General features: G+C 35.2%; 1 protein-coding gene across 1 annotated transcript in view; it reads left to right on the top strand.

Moving 5' to 3' along the window:
* The first annotated feature begins 1,862 nt into the window (after positions 1-1,862).
* Positions 1,863-23,096, top strand: part of NAALAD2 (N-acetylated alpha-linked acidic dipeptidase 2) — a 51,038-nt gene continuing 29,804 nt past the window's right edge. The window contains exons 1-8 of the mRNA XM_063094846.1: positions 1,863-1,927; positions 4,111-4,114; positions 4,599-4,836; positions 5,547-5,658; positions 14,150-14,336; positions 17,951-18,052; positions 18,882-19,007; positions 22,056-22,242. Of these exons, the coding sequence (XP_062950916.1) occupies positions 1,863-1,927; positions 4,111-4,114; positions 4,599-4,836; positions 5,547-5,658; positions 14,150-14,336; positions 17,951-18,052; positions 18,882-19,007; positions 22,056-22,242 (1,021 nt within the window). The remainder of the gene's footprint in view (positions 1,928-4,110; positions 4,115-4,598; positions 4,837-5,546; positions 5,659-14,149; positions 14,337-17,950; positions 18,053-18,881; positions 19,008-22,055; positions 22,243-23,096) is intronic.

Genomic DNA, 23,096 nt, shown 5'->3' with positions numbered 1-23,096 from the left:
GATGGTGAGCAGCTGGATTCAAGATAAATTCTGATTGCAGAGCCAACAGACCTGACTAAAGGTTTGGATGTGAGGTGTGAAATGAAATGAGGAGTGAAGGGCCAAAGGATGAGGTAGACCCGAAATCTACAAGGCAGCCATTAAAACCACTGGAGAAGGCAGGAGAATATCTTGATGCTCAACTGGGGACAATGATGAAAATAGGAAGCAAGTGATACAGTCAAAGGGAAGTGAGCTCAAAAGATAATGCACAATAAAACAAAGGTGGCAGAGCAAAGGGTCTGTCTTTCCTCTCTGACTTCATGAGTGAAAGGAGAGGCAAGAAGAGAAAATGTCCATTTAATTGGTTTTCAGGGAAAGTTATATCAAGTAAAAATACATATCAGACAAGATGGGGTAGAAGAGGGTCTACCTCATGAGAGAGATTAAGAATCTAGGGGGATTAATTCACAAGTGATATTGAAGGAATACAGGGACTGCAGTGGTAAATAAAGCTAGAGGACGAGCATGTTGGGAGAAAAGTACCTGATCCCGGCACTACTAGCTAAAGCTATCATGGTCAACAGGCTAAAGACATATGTTAACAATAAGGGATGAGCAATGGTTAGCAGCAAAATCTAGTTTAAAGACCAAGTTACATAACTTACCAGTGTCAAGGCTCCAACAGGAATGTTAGCATGGTGGTAGGCACATCCTGTGTTGATGGAAGGGCATGGAGCAGGTCCTCCCTCTATTTTACACTTCTCCTTGGTGGGTCTTTTCTAATTTCCACATTTATTGTTAAGTAGAGTAATTGTGACATCAGAAGGAAATTATCCAATCATGGTTTCTGCTTTTCTTTTAAAATTTCCTCTCACTCTTACTAGTCTACTATCCTTTTCTCACTATCTATACTTCTTCCTCTGTCTCACCTCTCACTTTTAGTATATTGTTTGATATAGTAACATTATAACATCTTCTTGTATGTTTGAAACTAATTTTTGATAATTTGGGAGCCCCAAATCTTAGAAATACTCAACTGGAATATATCTCTTGTCCTGAATCACAGCTATCATGAGATCAACCACTCACTTTTTTGGAAAGTAAACATTGCTATCTGGATGACCTTATCATGTGGACCTATTATCATTTCTCTAGTAATGTCACCTTGTGACATCATTAGTGGCATAATGTCTATATCTATACAGTGAGCCTCTCATATGAGAGATAAGGCAACATCTTCAAACAAAACATGAAATTTGTAACAGCAGCTGGTGAGACTGTCAGATTGACAAATATCTAGCCATTTTATCATCAATAAGCTAAACATTATTCCTCCTTTATTAAAGAGTAATTATTGGAATGTTTATTAAAGAATTTACATATACTGCTTTATTAGTACATATGTCACACTTTGTTTTCAAACCTTGTCCCATTTGAAGGGATTTGAACTTCAGAGCTACAAGTTTGCCTCTTCTGCAATGTGAGATGGGGGTGGGGAGAAGGTTACATGAGGGTGATTTAACCCGATGAATGGAAAAAATGGTGAGTTTTTTTGTCATGTTAGAGGCTTACTGAATCATGAGCAGGTCAAATGTGTAAAATAGTTTTACCAAGAGACTTGTTTTCCAATACCAAAAATTTCTTATACATCTTTTAACTTGGAAGGAAAATAGAAAAGGATTAGCATAAATAAACAATGTTGCTTTGTTAAGTGTGCTTTGCAAGGTGCAGATATATGCCAAGACGCTAATAATTAGAAACTTTTTTTTGATAGCAGCTTTCTGTTGCAAACTTAATGAAGATGGAATTCTGAATGCTTATAGCTTCTCTATTAACAAAAGGCCAAAGACTTCTTGGACTGGCTAACTGGATTTTCTACAATGCATTTTCAAGATACAGATTGCAGATGCCGCCTATTGAGGCATCAACAACATCCACATTTGAGGTAATAATGTTCCTTCTTGGAACTCTTTACATTTAATTATTTATGCTATATTTGCCTTCTCATTGTATTGCAGACTTTGTAAAGGCAAGGAGAATATCCTCAGAATTTTGCACAGTGTGGTGTGCTATAGCCTCTTAATAATGATGATCAAATAAATAATTTTAATTTGGGAAGATTAATCAAGCTGGCAAACTGTGCCAAATAATACATTGATTATTTTATTAGTCAAACTTCAATGAGCTATAAAAATTGAGATAAGAATAGGAAAAACCAAATTTTACAAGTAACTTAGTCATTTTAGTCATTAGTTTCTACCTTCTCTTTCTCTACACCCTTTTTCTATAGATAATTTTGATCTCTTGAGAAATATGTAGTCAATAGCAAACAGTCCCATGGGTAGCAGAGAGAAAAACCAGGTAGAAATCAACAAATTACATAATCAATCCTCAGAATGTTTATATGGGACATGATAACATTTGATATTATTTGTGGCATAGAGAAGACCTTGTCACCCAACTGTTGAAGCAGACACTAGTTATTAAAACCCCAGTAGTTTTTAGTAATATAACATATTAAAAATGTTACAACATATTATTAAAATCCCAGTAGTTTTTAGTAATACAACGTATTATTAAAAGTCCCAGTAGTTTTTAATAATACACCTTATTATTAAAAATGTCATATTATTAAAAACTATTGGGATTTTAATAACTAGTGTCTACTTCCGGGTGCTGTTACACTTTCCTCTGTGTAACCGAGATGGAAAAAAGGAGAAAGAAAGAATTCACTCAAAGTACCATCAATGAGGCCTAGAGGGACTGCGACCCGTCAGGGGAGCAGCCCCTATTCAAAAATCAGCCTTTCTTTTTATTGACAAGACAAAGAAGTTTCACAAGAAAAATCAGTTGATTCAATCATCAAAGAAGGACATAAAAGCAGGCAGTGTTACAGAAGGGAATTATAGCTAAGTATAGCTTTAAACAACTAAAACTAGTAATAGCAGTATAGTTAACAATGTGATATTCTAGAATGCAATTTGTAAAAAGCTAAGTTGATCCACCAACAAACAGCTTGCCCTTAGTAAATATTTTCTTTTTTACATACTTCCGATAGCCATTTCTTTAGCATATTTAAACAGCATTCAAGCAGTTTTTTTAAAATATCTAAAGAATAATCAGTAGGTTAAATAGTCGATAGTCATTCAAGCCGGAATCAAACCAGCAACCTAAAACAAAGTACACAATCCCATCCCTAAACAGTGATTAGAATTGATTAGATGGCTTTTGCCAATCTTATCTGTGGACTGTTGTCCCCTACTTGAGCCTTTTGGCTCCTTCTTGCATTACCTAAAAACCTTATTCTAAGATCAAAGGAGAATCAAGATTTCTAACCCACTACAGGGTGCTCTAGGGAAGTGTTTCTTAAACCATGTTTGAAGAGTATAGTCACTTCACTAACTACTGTAACTTTTGAATAATTTCATTCTAATCTGCTATACATGCTTCTGTGTGTATGTGTGTGGAGGGGGGACTTATTTTGTTATGAAAATATCTTTTGAAAGGTGTTTATCTCTAAAATAGAAAACACTGGAAGCATCAGCTGAGGAATGTCCAAGGGACTAGTAGTTGAAAGAGCAGAAGTTATTAAGGGCTTTCACAACAAATAAACATTTTAAAATGTTAGTTCACTAAAAATATTTGGTTCACAGTTAACCATCAGGGATTTTACAACAGTTCCAAGTAAAAAACCATTAAGTATATCTGTAACAACTATATAGAAGAAAAACAGACTCTTAGCAACTTGCTAGGAGCAAAGGAAGGTGCCTTATTGTAAGGTCATCAGGGCTCCAGACAATGCTGTGAAGGTTGGGGGATAACTCATTGTGCCATCCCCTGGAACATCCACTCAGTAGTTTTGCTTTGGCTGAGAAACTGCTTTTGGTTAGATTTGAAAAGCCTATCATAAATCCCTAAAATTTTTCTATACGGCGAGGTGGATGGATGCAAGTATCACTATTTTGCAAATTCAATCACCTTTAAAAAGAAATACTGTATAAATACGAATATTATAGCAGCATGAGGACAGGCGAATGGCATTTGTTAATTATCTCCTGTCGGTAACCACTGTCGCTGCAAGGCACTTGAAATGGTTCATTTGATTAATTCGAACCTACAACATTCTAGTGAGGTAGGTAATAACCTCACTTAAAGAAGAAGAAACAGAATTACATAAATGTGTAGACTCGTTTAAGCAAGGGGGAAGGAACGAAAGAACTCAGTCCCATCAGTTCTGATCTTGGCACGTGGTTGAGGTACTGCTCTCCTACAGTGGAACAGGCAGGGCCAGAAATTCTTCCCGAGTTTGACTAGTTGGAAATTGGGACAGAGAATCTGGAAGTAGAGTTATCAACAGAAAAGGAGAAGTAGTTAAATGAAATCTGGCAGTTCTCGGGATGGGGGTGGCAAAGAAGCAGTAGTCGAATTTTCCAGGAAACAGGAACATTTCAGCAGCTCCCAGCGCTGCCTCCCCCGTGTCCCTGCGGGATTCACAGAAAGCGAGTTGCCGGCCAACAGGAAGAACGCCTCTCCCCTCCGCCCGCCGCCTGCTCTCCCCGCGCGGCCCCCGGGGCCACAGGGGCAGGACCCGCTTGGAGCGCGCTGGTTTTCATTAGTGTCCGGACCTCCAGGGGTGGGCGGAGGCGGGGCTCGGCGGGGTCAGCGCCGGCCCTTGGGGGCTCACCGCGTTCCCGGCGCGCGCTCTGTTCGCCCGCAGCCCCGAGGCCCGCCAGGGTGGCCGGCGCCTCCAGCGCAGCCCCGGAGAAGCCATGGCGGCGACGTCCAGGGGCCGTCTGTACCTTTGGATGTGCTTGGCTGCAGCGCTGGCCTCTTTTCTGGCGGGATTTATGATGGGTAAGTGTACGAAACACCTTCCCCCGACCCCAGGGCTTCCTCTCTTCCCTGCAGCTGCTCCTCTGCGGAGATAGGGGAGAAAACCTGGAGCTTGAAGGGACTGGGCTGCGCGCTGGGCTGGCCTGGGCAGCTGAGCTAGCTATGGCCAACTCCGCATATTTCAGCAAAACTAGAAACTTGATGGGATGCATTTTGGCCTTCCTAAAAGACAAGGTTTGACTGAAATTCAAATGTTATTAAATGCTCACTGGGTTCGGGCTACTGTTATGGGTTGTTGAAAAGACAACTTAGAGCTGTCACTATCCGCTGAGATGGAAAAGATGGTTTCATTTCCAAGCAATATTATACGAATCAAAACTGTCAGCTAATATGGGCAGCACTGCAAAAAACTGCCCTTCCCTCATCATTTAAGTAAATATTTGTGGAATGCTCCCTGTGTGTCAGGCACCCTGCTGAAAACTATATCCCCTGGATAAAACAAGAAAAGTCATGCCTTATGCTTAACGTCCTTCAAATAAAACCCGTTTTAACAAATTCAAAATTAGGCTACGCATCAGAATTTAAAGGTTTTCTGCATTTAATATGAATATTACTTTTTAATCTCACCATGATCTATTTGTTAGGTAAGAGCTTTTTTTTTTTTTTGGTCTTCTAGTTTTAGTAAAGTCAAAAGCGGTGGTGTGTGTGTGTGTGTGTATTTTTCCCTTCAGGTTGGTTTATTAAGCCTCTCGAAGAAACAGCAACTTCAGTGCGCTATCATCAAAGTATACGGTGGAAACTGGTCTCAGAAATGAAAGCTGAAAACATTAAATCATTTCTTCGGTAAGTCTGCTTTTCATATTTGATTCCAAAAATAGTATTTAAAGTATTGCAGAGTGGAAAATGTATTAAAACTGATTATATGTATGTGGGCAATCTTCTTTGTGTGAAATTATATATTACTCATTAATTTATGGTAGCTTAAAATGCCTCCTTTTTTTTTTTTTTTTTTTTTTGGCGTCCAGCTGGTGTGAATTGTCTCTTTAAACCACTCTTAGGGTGAATCCATTAGAATGTTACAGAAGTAGGTCTTTCTTCCTTAACTTAATCTACCAAAAAAGTATCTCTGGTTGGTTTACTGAGAGATGTTTCAACTTCATGTAACTTTGGACTGCAACTGAATGTTGTCCTTTGTGCCTCACGCCTGGATTTTTAATCAGCAATTTTATTTACACACCATATTCTGTCAGGAAGAATTAGATAGCTGTTGACTCAGTGATTCAGTAGAAAGATTAAAGTTTCAGATTCTGTCTGCTGCAAGTTGAACCTTTATTCCATCTTGCAAATACAAAAGTGTTCACAAATAGTACAAAATGAAAGCAAAAAGGATCAATTCAAATACTCCACCTTCTAAACATGAAAAAGAGTGATATTCAGGGGAGTGATTATGAACTCCTTGAAGGCAATGACCATGACATTCCGTGTTCAGACTCTTTCAAAGGGGTGTCATTTTTTAAAATAAGTTTTATTGAAGTATAATTTACGTAAAATAAATTGCATCCCTCTAAAGCTTGCGATTTGATAGTTCTTACAGAGGTATGCTAACACTCAACAAACCACCTTTTCAGTCAAGATACAAAAAAATTCCATCATGGCGTTTGCAGTTTATTCCTCCCTTCACCCCTATTCCTAGGTAATCACTGATCAGTTCTGTCACTATAGATTCATTTGCATTTTCTAGAATTTTTGTAAATGGAAACCATACAATATGCACTCTTTTTTGTCTGGCTTCTTTCACTCAGAATGATGATTTTGAGATTCGTCAAGGTTGTTGTATGTATCACCAGTTCATTACCTTTTTTTGGCTGTGTTGTGTTCCATTGTATGGATATACTACAAAGGGTAGTTGAGGGACATTTGGATTGTTTGTAGTTTTTGACTATTGTGAGAAAGCTGCTATGAGCATATGTTTATAAGTCTTTTTGTAGATAAACATTTTTATTTATCTTGGAATGGCTGGGCTGGATGATAAGCATATGTTTGCCTTTTTAAAAAAATGCCAAAGAGATGTCAAGTGTTTTCACAATTTTACATTCCTACCTACCAGGTGTGAGTGTTCCAGTTGCTCCACGTCTTGGTCAACACTTAGCATTGTCAGTTGTTTTAATTTTAATTATTCTAATTCATGTGTAGTGGTATCTTATTGTGGTTTTAATTTGTATTTCCTGGGCCGGCCCGTGGCTCACTCGGGAGAGTGCGGTGCTGATAACACCAAGGCCCCGGGTTCGGATCCCATATACGGATGGCCGGTTTGCTCACTGGCTGAGCATGGTGCTGACAACACCAAGTCAAGGGTTAAGATCCCCTTACCGGTCATCTTTTAAAAAAAAAAAAAAAAAAAATAATAATAATAATAATTTGTATTTCCTGACGACTAGTGATATTAAGCATCTCTTCATGTGCTTATTTGATATTTGCATATCTTCTTTTGTAAAGTCTCTGTTTAAAATATTTTCCAATACATATTATGGAGAAAAGTCCTTTGTCAGACATATATGTTGCAAATATTTTCTCCTTTGGCTGGCCTTTTTTGTTTTCTTACTGGAGTTTTTGAAGGGCAGACATTTCTAATTTTGATAAACTCCAGTTGACCAAATGGTTTGTTTTACATTTCATACTCTTTGTGTCCTGTCTAACTGCCTGTGAGAAGGTTGTGAAGATTTTCTTCTGTTTTCTTTTAGAAGTTTTATAATTGGAGTTTGCACATTTAGGTCAATGATCTATTTCAAGTTCATTTTTTTGTATCGTGTAATGTAAGGACTAATGATATTTTTAAATACAAACAATTATTCCTGCAACATTTGTTGAAAATACTTTTCTTTACCCATTGAATTTACTTGGCATTTTTCTCAAAAATCTCTTGTCCATAATGAATGATCTATTTGTGGATTTTCTGTTTCCTTCAATTCATCTGTCTATCTCAATACCACACTATCTTGTTTCCTGTAGCTTTATTTCAAGTCTGAAAATCAGAGTTAATTCTGTAAGGTGTTTCTTTTGTTTTGTTTTGTTTTTTCTTAAAACTGGTCTTGATTAGTCTGTTACTTGCACTTGCAAGTAAATTTAAAATCAGCTTCTCAATTCCTGTCAGAAAATAAAAATTAAAAAACATGCTGGAATTTTTTTTTAGAATTTTATTGAATCTGTAGATGAATTTGGAAGAGTAATGACATATTAACCATATTGAGTCTTTCAATCCATCCTTTCATCCATGTTAGGAAGAAGGAAGCATAGTTTAATTTGTCCCCCACTGAGGGGCATTTGAGTTGTTCTCAGTTTAGGGCTATTATAATCAAAGCTGCTGTGAACATTCGTGTACAGGTTTTGAATGAACATAGGTTTTCATTTCTGTGGGATAAATGTCCATGATTGAAATTGCCAAGTTGCAGGATAAGTGCATTTTTAGTTTTAGAAGAAACAGCTAAACAATTCTGTGTCATGGCTGTATTATTTTATATTCTCATTCTCACCAGCATTTGGCATTATCACTGTTTTTAATTTTACCCATTCTATTTGGTGCATAGTGATATCTCATTGTGGTTTTAATTTTCTTTCCCCTAATGGCTAATGATATTGAACATTTTTCCTCTGCTTAGTCACCATCTCTGTACATTCTTTTGTGAAACGTCTGTTCACGTCTTTCGCCTATTTCCTATCTGGACAGTTTTTGTTTTTTTTCTACTGAGTTTTGAGAGTTTTTTTAAACATACTCTAGACATAAGTCTTTTGTTGGAAATACAGTGTACATATATTTTCCCAGTACGTAATTTGTCTTTTCACCCTCTCAACAAGTCATTATCAGATCAGAAGTCTTTAATTTTGATGATGTCTAGTTTATCAATTTTCCCTTTTATGTCCAAGAACTATTTGGGTGCATGGCCAAGAACTATTTGATCTGGACTTTGTCACTTTTCTCCTTTTCTTTTCCCCAAAAAACTTTTATTTACATTTTACATTAAAGTTTGTGATCCATTTTGAATTAATTTTTGCATAAAAATTTAGGTTGTTTTATTATTTTTCCTATGGATGTCCAATTGCTCTAGCACAATTTGTTGCAATAGCTATCTTTTTTCCATTTAATTTCTTTTACACTGTTGTCAAAAATCAGTTGGGTATATTCATGTGAATCTATTTCTGGGATTTCTATTCTGCTGTATTGATCTAGTAAACACTGTCCTGATTATTGAAGTTTTATAGTAAGGGTTAACAACAGGTAGAATGATTCCACCCACTTTATTCTATTAAACAATTGTTTTAGCTAAGTCTATATCCTTCACCTTTTCATGTAAAATTTAGAATAAGCATATCTATGTCTACAAAAACTATTGCTGTGATTTTGATAGGCGATGTATTAATCTAAGAGATAAATTTGAGGATACTTGACATTTTTATTTGTTGAGTTTTCCAATCCATGAACATGGTAAGTTTCTCCAATTATTGAGGTCTTCTTTGATTTATTTTATCATCACTTTATAATGTGGGGGATGCAGATCCTTTATGTGTTTTGTTAGATTTATATCTCAATATTTTATTTTCTTTGGAGCAGATGTAAATGGGATTGTGTTCTAATTTTAGTTTCTAATTATTTGTTGTTAGTATATGGAAACACAAAAATGCAAAAAGCTGATTTTTGTATGTTGATCTTGAATTCTGTGGCCTTGCTGAACTCACCTACTAACTGTAGGAGATTTTTTGTAGATTGAGATTTTCAATGTAGAAAATCATGTTTTCTTCAAATAGCGACAGTTATATTTCTCCCTTTCTAATCTGTATGGCTTTTACTTTTCTTTTTTTAATTGCCTTATTGTGCTGACTAGAACTTTCAGAGCTATGTTGAATAAGATTGGTGAAGGCAAACTTTTTTTTTGTTTCTAATCTTAAGGGGAAAGCATTAAAATTTCACCATTAAGATGTAGGTATTTTGTAGGTGCTCTTTGTCAAGTTAAGGAAGCCCTCTCCCTCTGTTCCAGGACTGCTGAGGGTTTTTATTGTGAATGGGTACTGAATTTTGTCAAATACTTTTTTCTGCATCAGTTGGTATGATCATATGGTTTTTCTTTTTTTTGCTGGTTGGTATGGTAATTTCTTTTTTCTTTTTTTTTTTTTTAACTGATTTTGGGAGTAAGGATCAGATTCTATCAAGAGGGATGTTATAATCTCTAGAAATATGAAATTTTCTATTTGTCCCATTAATTCTGTCAGTTTTTCCTCTGTTTACTATGAGGCTCATTTATTACGCATAAGCACATTAATGTTGTTATGTCTTCAAGACAGAATGACCTGTTATCTTTATGAAAAGTCCTTTATTGTTGGTAATAATGTTCAATTCTATTCTATTTAAAACTAGTATAGCCTTCTTATACTTATGTTTGCATGGTATATCTTTTTCCTCAGTCTGATTACTTTCAATTTATAACTTCCTTTATAAAGTATGCCTCATATAGAAAGCATATAGTTGCCGCTTGCTGTTGTATCTATTTTTGAATTTTAATTAAAGTGTGCCCTCTGTAGGTAGCATATAGTAGCAACTTGATTTTTTTATTCATTCTGGTAATCTCTGCCTTTTAAGTATCCAGTCCATTGACATATAATATAATTATTGATATGGTTAAACCTAAGCCAAGCACTTTATTGTTTTCTGTTTTCTTCTTTTGTTTTTGTATCTTTATTCCTCATTTTCAGCCTTTCTTTGGTAGTGGGAAGAATATATGAAATTTTATTTCATTTTAATTTATCTTTTGATTATGTTGCTTTGAATTGTATTTTAGTGGATGTTCTAAAGATTATATTATACATCTATAATGTTCCCCGTATTCTTAAAGTTACTATTGTATGACTTAACATAAAATGCAGAAACCTCACATTTCTATATGTCCATTTACTCTCTCCCTCACTGTCCTTTATACTGTAGCTGTCATGTGTATCATGTATACATACACTATAACTCCAAAAAACAATTTTATAATTTTTTCATTGAACATTTTATGTATTGTAAACCAGTTAAGAGTTAAAAATAGTAAAATTTCTCAGATATTTATTACTTCCAATGTTTTTTATTTGTTTCTGAAAATTTAGGTTGCCCCTTGGTATCTCTATTTAGCCTGAATAACTTATGTCCTGCACTGTGGGGTCAGGTGGTGACAAATTCTCTTAGCTTTTCTTCATCTGTAAAATTTTTTATTTCATCTTTATTCTTGAAAAATATTTTCTCTGAATATAAGATTCTAGGTGGACTTCCGCCTCTGCCTCCACTTTTTAGAACTTTAAAAGTTAAAGTTATTTTAAATAATTCAAAATGTCTGTTTTGAGGTGCTTTTTGGGAGATAGGGAAAAGAATGAATAGGCTAGTGGGATAAATATCACTTGAAGAGAGACTCAGTCTGTATTGCCATGCAATGCAGTTAAATGGCAGAATGTCTTATCAAGTGAAACAATGCTTATATTTTCAATTTGCTTAACTTAACAGACCAAGTAGATGTTAACACTATTGAACTCTGTCTGTAGCATATAATTTGGTGTCAAAAAGAAAGCACCTAGAACGTTACATGAGGTATCAAAAGTAAAACTTGGTGATGCTTTTGACCAAACTTTACAATTGTATGTCTATTTATATTATTAGTACTTTGCTTTAATGTGTAAAACACATAAGGTGAAAAGTGATGTATGAATAGTTTTTGTGATGATTAAGTATCTTGTTGGAGTTGGCTTTTCTTTCCTTTGCTTTCAACTGAATACAGAAATTGCACACCAAAAATGATGACAGGGATAAGAGTAGAGGGAAAACATTGAATTAGGAGCCCATAACTTTAATAAATGAGGAAGAATGACCCAGTTTTGTAGATGACAGCACTGAGAATGTGTAACTGGTAGGGATTTTTGATATAAACTTTAAAAGCTGTTAGTTTTGAAAGAACAAAAAGGAAAAATATGTGAAAGAGCCAATGGAGAGTAAGAAGGACTCATAGCTGACCTTCTAAGCCCTGAGATATGTGGCAGCATAGAAAATAAAACAGCTTGCAGGTTAGCAGGGTCCTCAGAAGAGACCAGTTAAGACAAGGAGGTCAAGCAAAGGGGCTTAGGATATAGGAGAATTGTTGATCATAGATCCAAAGAGTTTATGACAACAGCAAAAGAGTTTAGCAGGGAAAGGAGGGGTTGAAGATTGGGTTATAGGGATTAATGGTGGGAATGATTTAATTTCTCCCAGTCACTTTTTCATTGGCAGAGCCTGAACTGTGAGTGTTCACTCTCCTCCAGGAGGGCATGTGTTCAGTAAAGATTGTCTTCCTCTCAAGCCCAGGAATCTCTTGATTAGTCCATCAGCCAATCAATATAATTCTCTTCTCTCTGACAATGACTGGTTTGAGAAAGGGTAAATGACCTTATTATGTCTAATGGGAGAAAAATTGAGCTAAGATCTTTTACAAAAAGTTTTTCTTTGTTAAAAGAAACACAAAAGAGAGAATAGTTGTTCTTGTGTGTACTTGTTTTTCCGAACATAACTGAGTGAATATGTGATGCCTGGGACTGTAATGCCCATCTTAGGACCACAAGGAGAAATTCTAATGTAAAGCAAAAAATGTTATTCCTTGCTGCTTTTTATTTTATTTTATTTTATTTTTTGCATTTCTATATTTAACTTTGGTGGGTTCTGTAAAAGATGAGAAGCAAAAGTTCATGGTTAAGCATCCATCTTAACTTAATAATATATATATATTTTTTATAATTGCAAGAATATTGTCAGTTTATTATAAGAAATAAAACAATAACAGATTGTATAGAGTAGAAATTAAACATCCTCACCCTTACCGTTTTTGTCTAAGAATATGAAATAACTTCTCTAAACGCACTTGTACTTTTAAAAAACAAATATTGTACGATGTTAAACATCAGTAACCCTGTTTTCATTTAATGATAAAAGAGGGAAAGCATCACAGAGAAGATAATACTTGAGGAGTCCTAGTAGATGGTTAATAGTTTGCAGATAGTAAAGGGGAATGAGTAGAAGTAGTAATGGAGGGAGACTTAGGTAGATGAGACAATATCTATGTCTGAGAGAAGACCTTGTGAAAGCATAAAAAGTATGAGAGAATAATCATTTCAGGAGTAGAAGCTTGTAAAGAGAGTGGAGGGAAATGAAGCTCAAAGGTGGAAGGGAAAATCAGACCTAAAAGGTCCATATATGCCATGTTGGAGTGCGAATTTTATAATGCAGGGTGTAGGTAACTGCAGAAGGATTTTAAGCAGTTGGGTAATAACAATCAGATGAATTATTTAGAAATACCACTATTTCTCAAGACCAGACAGCTATAATTTCAGATTCTAGCCCCAGTATTTATTAGCTGTAAAATTAGGAACAAGTTATTTAATCACTCTCTCAGTTTCCCCCTTTGCAAAATGTCCATAATGGAAGAAGGACTGACAATTAAATGAGATAACACATGTGAAAGTGCCTGTAGTGCACTTGGCATATAGAAAGTTTTCAATAAATGTTAATTTCTCTCTACTGCTGTGTATTTTTTGGTTTTCCTCTAGTTGACTAAAAAAAACAATTTACAGAAGTATTTCTTATTGCCGTAAGGATGCTGTGGTGGGGGAGGGTTGGGAACTTTTAAAATATTATTCACCTCAAGCAAAATGAGTCTCACTAAGAACTACATTTGTGAGGTCACTTAAATGCTACAACTCATTTACACCCAGAACCAAGAGAACATTGCCCAAATCCAATTCAACAAACCTGTATTTCCTGGGTAACAGGCAAGAGCTAAGCACTAGGGAATATAAAAGTAAAAATGCATAGACCTTAACCTCAATGAGATAAATAAGCAACTACATACATGGTATAATCAACAGTAGAAGTATATAAGTTAAATGTAGAAGTTCTTGACTGGCCCCGGCAAACATTAAGCTTTTTGTAAATTTTATTTTATTTTTTTCACAAAATGTCCTCTATTTGCTGATGAGGAGCAAGAAAGAGTACTACTGGTACAGAAGAATGACATTCTTCCAGTGTATCTTCTCATATCTGGGCCTCTGCTGATTGTTGTTTACCATGGAATGTGTTCTTTTCTAAGGGAGCGTAATATGAAAACTGCAGTTGCACTCATAATTTAAAAATTGTCATATGTAGAAACTGGTAACTCTAGCTTTTTTTTTTTTTTAATCTCTCATATAGAAATGATAATGTCTAAAGGATGAGTAAAACATCTTGAATTGTTCTTAGGCACATTGAGTATTGTCTATAACTCCCATTTGTATTTTATTCTCATTTTAGTTCTTTTACAAAGCTACCTCATCTGGCAGGAACAGAACAAAATTTACTACTTGCCAAGAAGATCCAAACCCAGTGGAAGAAGTTTGGACTAGATTCAGCCAAGTTGGTTCATTATGATGTTCTCCTATCTTATCCTAATGAGACAAATGCCAACTATATATCAATTGTGGATGAACATGGAATTGAGGTGATGTGGAATTGTTGGTACATTTATATTTGATAATCCTGCCCTTTTATATGTATTGCAATGTAGGGTCAAGTAAAAATAGAAAATTTTTAATAATGCAATAGAACTCACGTTTTTAAGAAAAACAAATAAGTTGCAAGCTAATTATTTAGTGTCAATTATTATGTGTGAGGCATGGTGGTAGGTTCTGATGTCAAAATGAAACTAGGATGTGGATCCTTTGCTAAAGTAAGGTGAGGCAGACAATGGAATGCCTCATTTCAAATCAATATGGTAAGTTCTATGAAGAGTATGATTAGGGCTCTTTATCTACATAGAAAAGAGTCACTTAGCCCAGCCTCGGAGTTAGAGCAGCCTTCCTAAAAGAGTTGATATGTGAGTCATGAAAGATCAAAAGGGGTTGACTAAATTAAAAAACAAGGTAAGAGAATTCTAGGCCAAAGAAAATACTGGCAAAGGCTTGGAAACATATAGCCACTAGCTTAGTATTATGAGGAGAACTTAAAATTTTTCTGCATTTCATGAATGTAAAATACAAAGTGAGCCATGATAAAAACGTAAGCAAGTAGATGTGTTCTTGGGACAGGTCAGAGAAGGACTTTTATGCTGTCCTAAGGAGCTTTCACTTCAACTTCAGTCCATGGGAGATAATGACAATTCCTAAGCAGGGGAAGGATGTAGCTAGAGAGGCATTTTAAATGGATTGGGTGGGCATTCAGCAGATTATACCTAGACAAAGCAAGGAATTCAAAGTTTCAGTCTGAAGACAATAGTCCAGGCAAAAGATGATGCAGTCCTGAATTAGGATTTTAGTAGGAAGAAGGAAGATTGATGGATTTGAGAAATAGTTAGGTGGTGTATTAGCAGGACTAAATTAGTGATTGACTGGAGGAAAGAGGTGAAGAGGGAGTTCAGAGTGATTCCTAGACTATGTGGTATTGATGGCTAACTAGTGAGGCTGTTAATAGAGGTAAGAAATTCAGAACCAGAAGCAGGCCTAGGGGTGGGCGAAGATAAATTCAAATTTTAACATGTCGAGTTTGGACTCCAAATAGAAATAAAATAAGGCCCTTAAATACGTAAGTCTGAAAAACTGAGCTTCATAAACATATTAGCTATGGAAAAAATTCTGGTAGTCAATTAAATCTCACAGGGAGAGAGTGTAGAATGAAGCAAGCAGGGGGCTAGGGATAAAACATGCAAAACATACTTAAATGAAGACAAAAGAAAAAGGTCCCATAAAGGAAGCTGAAAAGGCATAGTCAAAAAAGGAGAATCATGAGAATACCACCTTTGAAACCCTGTTTTTATATTTTATAAGGGAAATTTTAATTACCTGGGATTGTATGTACTTAAAAATTTTCTATTATTTTGAAAACAATAATAAAGTCTTGCCAGAAGCAGGAAAACACACCCAGGGTCATAGACAGGAGACAAGGGGAGCCCCTGCCACCCAGACACAGGGAGGCAACTGGACACACTTGGGGTCCTAGGCGGGAGCCGAGGGCAGCATCCTGTGCCCAGAAGCAGACAAGGAGCATTCCAAAAACACCACTTCCGCATGGGTGGCCCACCACTGCCACAGCCACTGCTGCTGCAAAAGCGGCTTGATGCCACAGCGGTAGCCACAGCCACTGCGTAGGTGGCCCACCAGACACTTGACTGCATTGACACAAGGAGAGTCACCAGCAGGGACTGGAAAAAGAAGAGGACATCTCTCTCCTCAAAGCCCACTACAGAGTAACAGAAGAAGCAATTGCTCTACCATATGGCCAGATGTCATTGTAGAGATACCGGAAATACAAAAAGCCAAGAAAATATGACACCACCAAAAGAATACAGTAATTCTCAAATACCAGACCATATAGAGCAGGAAGCTCTTGAAATGACTGAAAAGGATCTCTGCACAACAATCTTAAGGACACTCACTGAGACAGGAAAAGACACAGAAAACATAATAAAATGAGGAAAAATATCCAGGATGTGAAGGAGGAAATTTACAAGGAAATTAATACCTTAAAAAAGAATTTGGCAGAACTCGTGGAACTTAAAGATTCACTCAATGATATGAAAAAAAAAAAAAAAAAAAACACGGAGAGCTTAAGCAGTAGGCTAGAACAAGCAGAAGGAAGAATTTCTGATCTTGAAGATATTCTTTTCAAAACAATCCAGGCAGACAAAATAAATAGGAAAAAAGAATTTTTAAAACTGAAAATCTAAGAGAGATAGCAGACAACCTTAAGTGCACAAAAATTCAAATCATGGGGGTTCCAGAGGGGGAGGTGAAAGGAAAAGGCATGGAAAACCTGTTCAACAAAATAACAGAAAACTTCACAGCTATAGGGAGTCTTTCTCTACAACTTGATGTGTTTCAATTCTTGCCAGATTTTCAAAACATCATAGCTTGAACCACCACTACACGGACTTTCAGATCCAGGAGGGACAAAGATCCCCAAACAGACTCAACCCAAAAATCCTCTCCAAGACACATTATCATCAAAACGGCAAAGCTCAAAGACAGAATCTTAAAAGAAGTAAGAGAAAAGCATCAAGTCACCTATAAGGGAGCTCTAGAAGAAAATGGGGTGATATACTCAAAATACTAAAAGAAAACTGCCAGCCATGAATACTGTACCCAGTAAGGCTATATCCTTCAGAAATGAGGGAAAAATAGTGTATTTTCCAAATAAAAAATGGAGGAGTTGATCCCCATGTGACCAGTTCTACAAGAAATCCTCAAGGAAGTCCTGCATCTGGAATCTGAAAAATGACAGTCACTACCACAAATACACAAGATAAAACAAAACACTCTGGTAGAACAAAAATGCAAATGAGAAAGAGAAAGAAACTAAATCTTACTACCACAGAAAGCTATAATGACAATGTAATAATACCCCTGCTTTATTTCTGATTTTAGTAATTCTTTTGTCTTTCTTCTATCTTTGGTCAGTCTAGATAAAGGTTTGCAAATTTTGTTGTTCTTTTTAAATAATCAACTTTTGGTTTTGTTAATTTTCTCCATTGTTTTCTAATTTCCTATTTCATATATTTCTGTTGTAATATTTATTTACTACTTATATTTGCTTTTGGTTTATTTGCTCCTCTTTTTCTGTTTTCTTAAGGTAGAAATTTGCATTACTGATTTGAGATTTTCATTGTTTTTAATATAGGTCTTTACAAGTACAAATTTTCCTCTAAGCACTGCATGAGCCCTTCATTCTATAAATTTTGATATGTTGCACTTTGATTTTTTATCTCAACGTACTCTCTAATTTCCCTGTGATTTTTCTTTTTATCCATTTTTTATTTAGGAGAATGTTGTTTAATTTCCACACATTTTTGAATTTTCTGAATTTCCTTCTGTTATTGTGGCCAGAGAACATATTTTCTAATATCTTATTCCTTTTAAATATATTGAGATTTGTTTTGTGGCTAAAAATAAAAAATAATTATAAAGTCTTCCTCATTGTTGTCAGTGGAATTTACCTATTTAATTATAGAACCTAGCTCCAGGATGCTTAATCTTAAGAGTATACTTGGGGGCAAAATGAATTATACCTTAATAATGATCTGGAGTCTTTCTCTCCAACTTGATATGTTTCAATTCTTGCTAGATTTTCAAAACCTCATACCTTGAACCACCACCAGAAGGATATGAGAATGTTACCAATATTGTACCACCATATAATGCTTTCTCAGCCCAGGGTATGCCAGAGGTAAGATAAAAGCCCTTTTTCTTCCTTTCTTTCTTTTTTTCCTATGTGGAGAACTAAAACGTAGGGGATTAGGTAACCAGATATGTTAATCCATTGTTTGATGCTCAGTAGTATGAACACCTTGCCCCCCAAATTAAAAATAATAATAATAAAACAGAAAAAAAAACACTGTAATAGAAAAATAGAAAAAAAGAAAGAAAATAAATACGTTAAAAACAGAACCTGAATGCAGATGCCACTCTTTGAAATGACAAAGAAACTGCTGAACCTACCTTTAATTCAGCGAAGGACAACAGGTGTTTTTACAAGCTTTTCATTGCCAATATCTGAATTTTTGTTAGGTTTGTAGATCTAATTTTATAGATAATGCCACAGAAGTTCTTAAATTAATGTCATGGTTGGAAATTAAATATAGCTGGGATTTTTAAAATTATATTTATTTTCTTTATTTTCTGTGGAGCAATATATTAGGATAATTTCTTTAAAACAGAATCATTGTTTAAAATATGTCTTGGGGGCTGGTCACTTAGCTCACTTGGGAGAGTGTGGTGCTAATAACACCAAAGTCAAGGGTTTGGATCCCTGTACTGGCCAGCCACCAAAAAAATTAAATAAGTAAAATAAAATATGTTTTATATGTTATCACTTTTTTAAAACTATTCGGGGTTTTGAAAGATTCTTTAAAGCCTTCTGCCCGCGCATCTGTTTATCAATCCCAAATAAGAAAGGAAAACTTTTGATTGATGCAGTATTACATAGCAAACTTATTTTTCTGTTGCTGTTTTCTCTTTAACAGTACTATGTATTTTTTATTTTCTTTTCGGTATAGGGAGATCTTGTATATGTGAACTATGCCCGTACTGAAGACTTTTTTAAACTAGAAAGAGAGATGAGCATCAACTGCACTGGAAAGATTGTTATTGCAAGATATGGGAAAATCTTCAGAGGAAATAAAGTAGGGTGTTATTTGTTTTTCTAGAGGAAATATCCTATAAATGTAAATAATTAACTTGCTTTACAGTTTCCAAATTTGCAAAAAAAAAAAAAAAAAAGTTTATTTTTTGCTAATAGCATGGGTGCACAGAAAATCCTGTTTCTATGTTACCTCACATATCTAGAAAGGGAAATCATTTTTAATTATTGTAATTATAGAAGTATTATTTGCTTTTTAAAATTTAATTAATGGAAATTTATATAAACTAAAAAGTAAAAGCTTCCCTGCATTACCCAACTTCATTGCCCAGACATAATCAATCTTAATAGCTGTTTCTAGACCTAATTCTGTGAAATATAAATATGTATGTTTTATATACCCACTTCACCGATGTATATGCACACATTCATACATATTTATACACAAGAGGGAAGTTCAAAAGTTTGTAGGAAAATGAAATTAAAAGATAAAAATAAAAAATATAAACTTTATTTCTAAACGTAAGCTTCATCAAGTTCAAGACACTTTTGTAACTAATGATATCAGCTATTTTGTCCATTCCTAAAGAACTGCAGGTGCTGGGAATTTAACTATGTCAATGCAGTCTTTTTTACATTGTTACCTGAAGAAAAATGGGTGGCCTTTAAAGAGTTGTTAAGATTAGGGAACCAAATCAGGACGGTATGGTGGATACCTAAAAATTTCCCATCAAAACTCTCACAAAATTGTTGTTTGATGAGAGAAATAAGCCAGGTCATTGTCTGGTGGAGAAAGACTCTCTGATGAAGCTTTCCTGGGCATTTTTCTGCTAACGCTTTGGCTAACTTTCTCAAAACACTCTCATAATAAGTAGGTTCTTTGACCTTCCAGAAAAACAACAAGTAAAATGCCTTGAGCGTCCCAAAAAGCTGTTTCCATGAACTTTGCTCTTGATGGGTCTTCTTTTGCTTTGACTGGACCACTTCTGCCTCTTGGTAGCCATGGTTTTGATTGTGCTTTGTTTTCAGGATCATACTGGTAAAGCCATGTGTCATCTCTTATTAAAATTCTCTGAAGAAATGCTTCAGGACTTTGATCTCACTTGTTTAAAATTTCCACTGATAACTCTGTTCTTGTCTGCAGCTGATCTGGATGCATCAGTTTTTTGTTACCAATTGAGTGGAAAATTTACTCAACTGTAATTTTTCAGTCAGAATTGTGTAAGTTGGACCAATTGAGATGTCTGTGGTGCTGGCTATTATTTCTACTGTTAGTCATTGATCCTCTTCAACTAGAGCACAGACAAAATTCACTTTTTTCTTTGCAAATTGATGTGGATATTCTGCTCCTGCAGGCTTTACCTTCAACATCATCTTGTCCCTTCTTAAAATGAGTTTTCCATTTGTAAACCGCTAATTTCTTTGGGGCATTGTCCCCATGAAGTTATTGTACAGCATCAATGCTTACACCATTCTTCTACCCAAGCTTCAACATCAGTTTGATATTTGTTCTTGCTTTAATTGTAGCAGAATTCATGTTGCTTTGACAGGGGCTCTTTTCAAACTGCTGTCTTATCTTTCTTAGTGCCTCAAACTAGATCCTGTTCAGAGATGTTATAACAAGTTAGTACGAGTTTATTTTGGTGCAGAAAAAAATTTCGAAATGCATGCATACTGTTTTCATAATATGCATTTTCTATGAACTTTTCAAGGCACCTTGTGTATATACAAAAAGAAAGTTGTAATGTTTTTTTACAAGGTGGGCATCATATACTGTGTATTGTGTAGCTGTATTTTTTCACTCAGCCATATCTCATGGGTATTCTTCCATGTCAGCACATAGTGTGATGTATAATATAGTGGATAAGTATATAGCACCCTAGATTCATACCACCTGTGTCTGATCTAGCAGGACCCTCTTATCTAGATCTTTTACTGTGAGTAAATTACTTAACCTCTCTGTGCCAAAGTTTCCTCAAATATAAATGGGAATGCTGAAATAGCACCAATCTCATAGAGTCCTTATTAGGATTAAATGAGTTTATGTTTGAAAGCACTTAGGATAGTGGCTGGTATTTAGCAATGTCTATATAATTGCTTATTGAACACCTCATTATTTTAAATGATGGCATAATATTTCACAGAATTGATAAGCAACTTATTTAATCGTTCCCCTGGTGATGAATACTTGGCTTGTCTTGAATTTTTTACTACCATGAATAATTCCATTGTGAAATCCTGATTCACATGCACTTCAAACATTTGTTTGAAGATTTTTGTAGTATAAATTCCTAGAAGTGAAATGGCTGAATCCTAGTGTATGTTCTTTCAAAATTTTGATAGGCATAATCAAATTGCCCTTCAAAAAAGTTGCAACAAATTATACTTCCACCTTCCACTTTTATATAGCAGACTGCTTTCTGAATATTGGAATGCATTTTCGTGAACCAAGAATGATAGTTATCCATCTTTTGCTACAGTGCTTCTGATAATGAAGAATGCAGCATCTCACAGGGTAGATTTTCCTATTCTTGGCCAGTTTGAATTGTTAGATATTTACAAAAACACTTTGGGAAGTCTTCCATACACTATTACTGTCCTGCATAAAATTTTAAATCAGTTTAGTTCCATAAAAATTTGTAGAGTGCTTACTCCATGATGTGCTAAATTTTGGAGGGTGGGTAGTTAAAAGTGAATAAGACGTAGTACATGTTCTCAATAACACCCTCAGTCTAGTAAGGGAGACAGACATTTAAAAATATTTTTAATAAACTATGATCTATCCTACAGTAGAAATATATATAAAATACAGAAGTACAAAGAAGAAGGGAGGCATTCATTTTGCAGTTTGGGGGACAATAGGAATGTTTCATAGAGACAGTGATAACTTGTTTAGAGTTTTATAGAATAAATGGAAGTTTCTTAGGTCTACCAAGAGGGAAATTGTATTCAAGGCAAGGAGAACTGAATGTGTAACGGCACAATAAAAAGCAGTGTTTATATTTCCTTCCATTATTAAATTGATTTTTTTCTTATGTGAAAAGCCAATCATTTGCCATTCTGCATTATGGATTGTATGTTGCCCCTGCAGGTTAAAAATGCCATGTTAGCAGGAGCCATAGGAATCATCTTGTACTCAGATCCAGCTGACTACTTTGCCCCTGAGGTGCAGCCATATCCTAAAGGATGGAACCTTCCTGGAACTGCAGCCCAGAGAGGAAATGTGTTAAATTTGAATGGTGCTGGTGATCCACTCACTCCAGGCTATCCAGCTAAAGGTAATGGATGAGACTTTCAGTCTATCATTTTTACAAAAATACTTCTCATCCTTTTAGATGGGATAAAAGCAAGCATCTACAGAATAACAATAAAACTAAAATTCTGTACAATTATATAACTGTGGGTTACTATTGCTGGGAATTCAAAAGCATTTCCCTTGTATTATTTTAGTTTTAATTTTTCATGAGGTGTGAACATGAGAGGGAACAGTAAGTTGATACTCTCCTTCTACCTTCAGCAGAGTAGAGGCTCAGAAAACTGATCCTCATACCCAAAGTAATATTGCTCTTACCAAACTAGAATTTAGGTTTTTTAAGTTACCTAGAGATTTCACACTTCTTTAGATTGTACTTTTCTATTTTTAAAACTATCAGTGAGTTTTTTTTTAACAGTGTTATTTAAAATATAAAACTAGAAAGGTTTTTACATATGTGAAACCATCTCCACAATAAAGCTAATGAACATGTCCATTACCTCCAAAAAGTTTCCTCTCATCTCTTTGTAATCTCTTCCTCCCAACTCTTTCTGTCCCTTCCATGCCAGGCAACTACTGATCTGTGTTCAGTCTGCATAGTTATTTTGAGATCCATCCATGTTTGCATCTATGTCAATAGGTCATTTTTCTTGACTGAGTAATATTCCATTGAATTATTATACCACAGTTCATTTATCCATTTACTTGTGGATAGACATTTGGGTTGTTTTCAGTTTAGGGGCTACTGCATACAAAGTTGCTATGAACAGTTGGTGTAAAAGTCTTTCTACATATACTTGCAAGTGTAATGGCTAGATAATATGGTAGATGGATGTTTAACTTTTTAAGAAATGTTCAAATCATTTTCCAAAGTGGTTA

The sequence above is a fragment of the Cynocephalus volans genome, chromosome 4 (assembly GCF_027409185.1).
Source record: "Cynocephalus volans isolate mCynVol1 chromosome 4, mCynVol1.pri, whole genome shotgun sequence".
Classification (NCBI taxonomy): Eukaryota; Metazoa; Chordata; class Mammalia; order Dermoptera; family Cynocephalidae; genus Cynocephalus; species Cynocephalus volans.
Note: the sequence above shows the minus strand (reverse complement) of the source record. Positions and strands in the feature narration are given on the sequence as shown.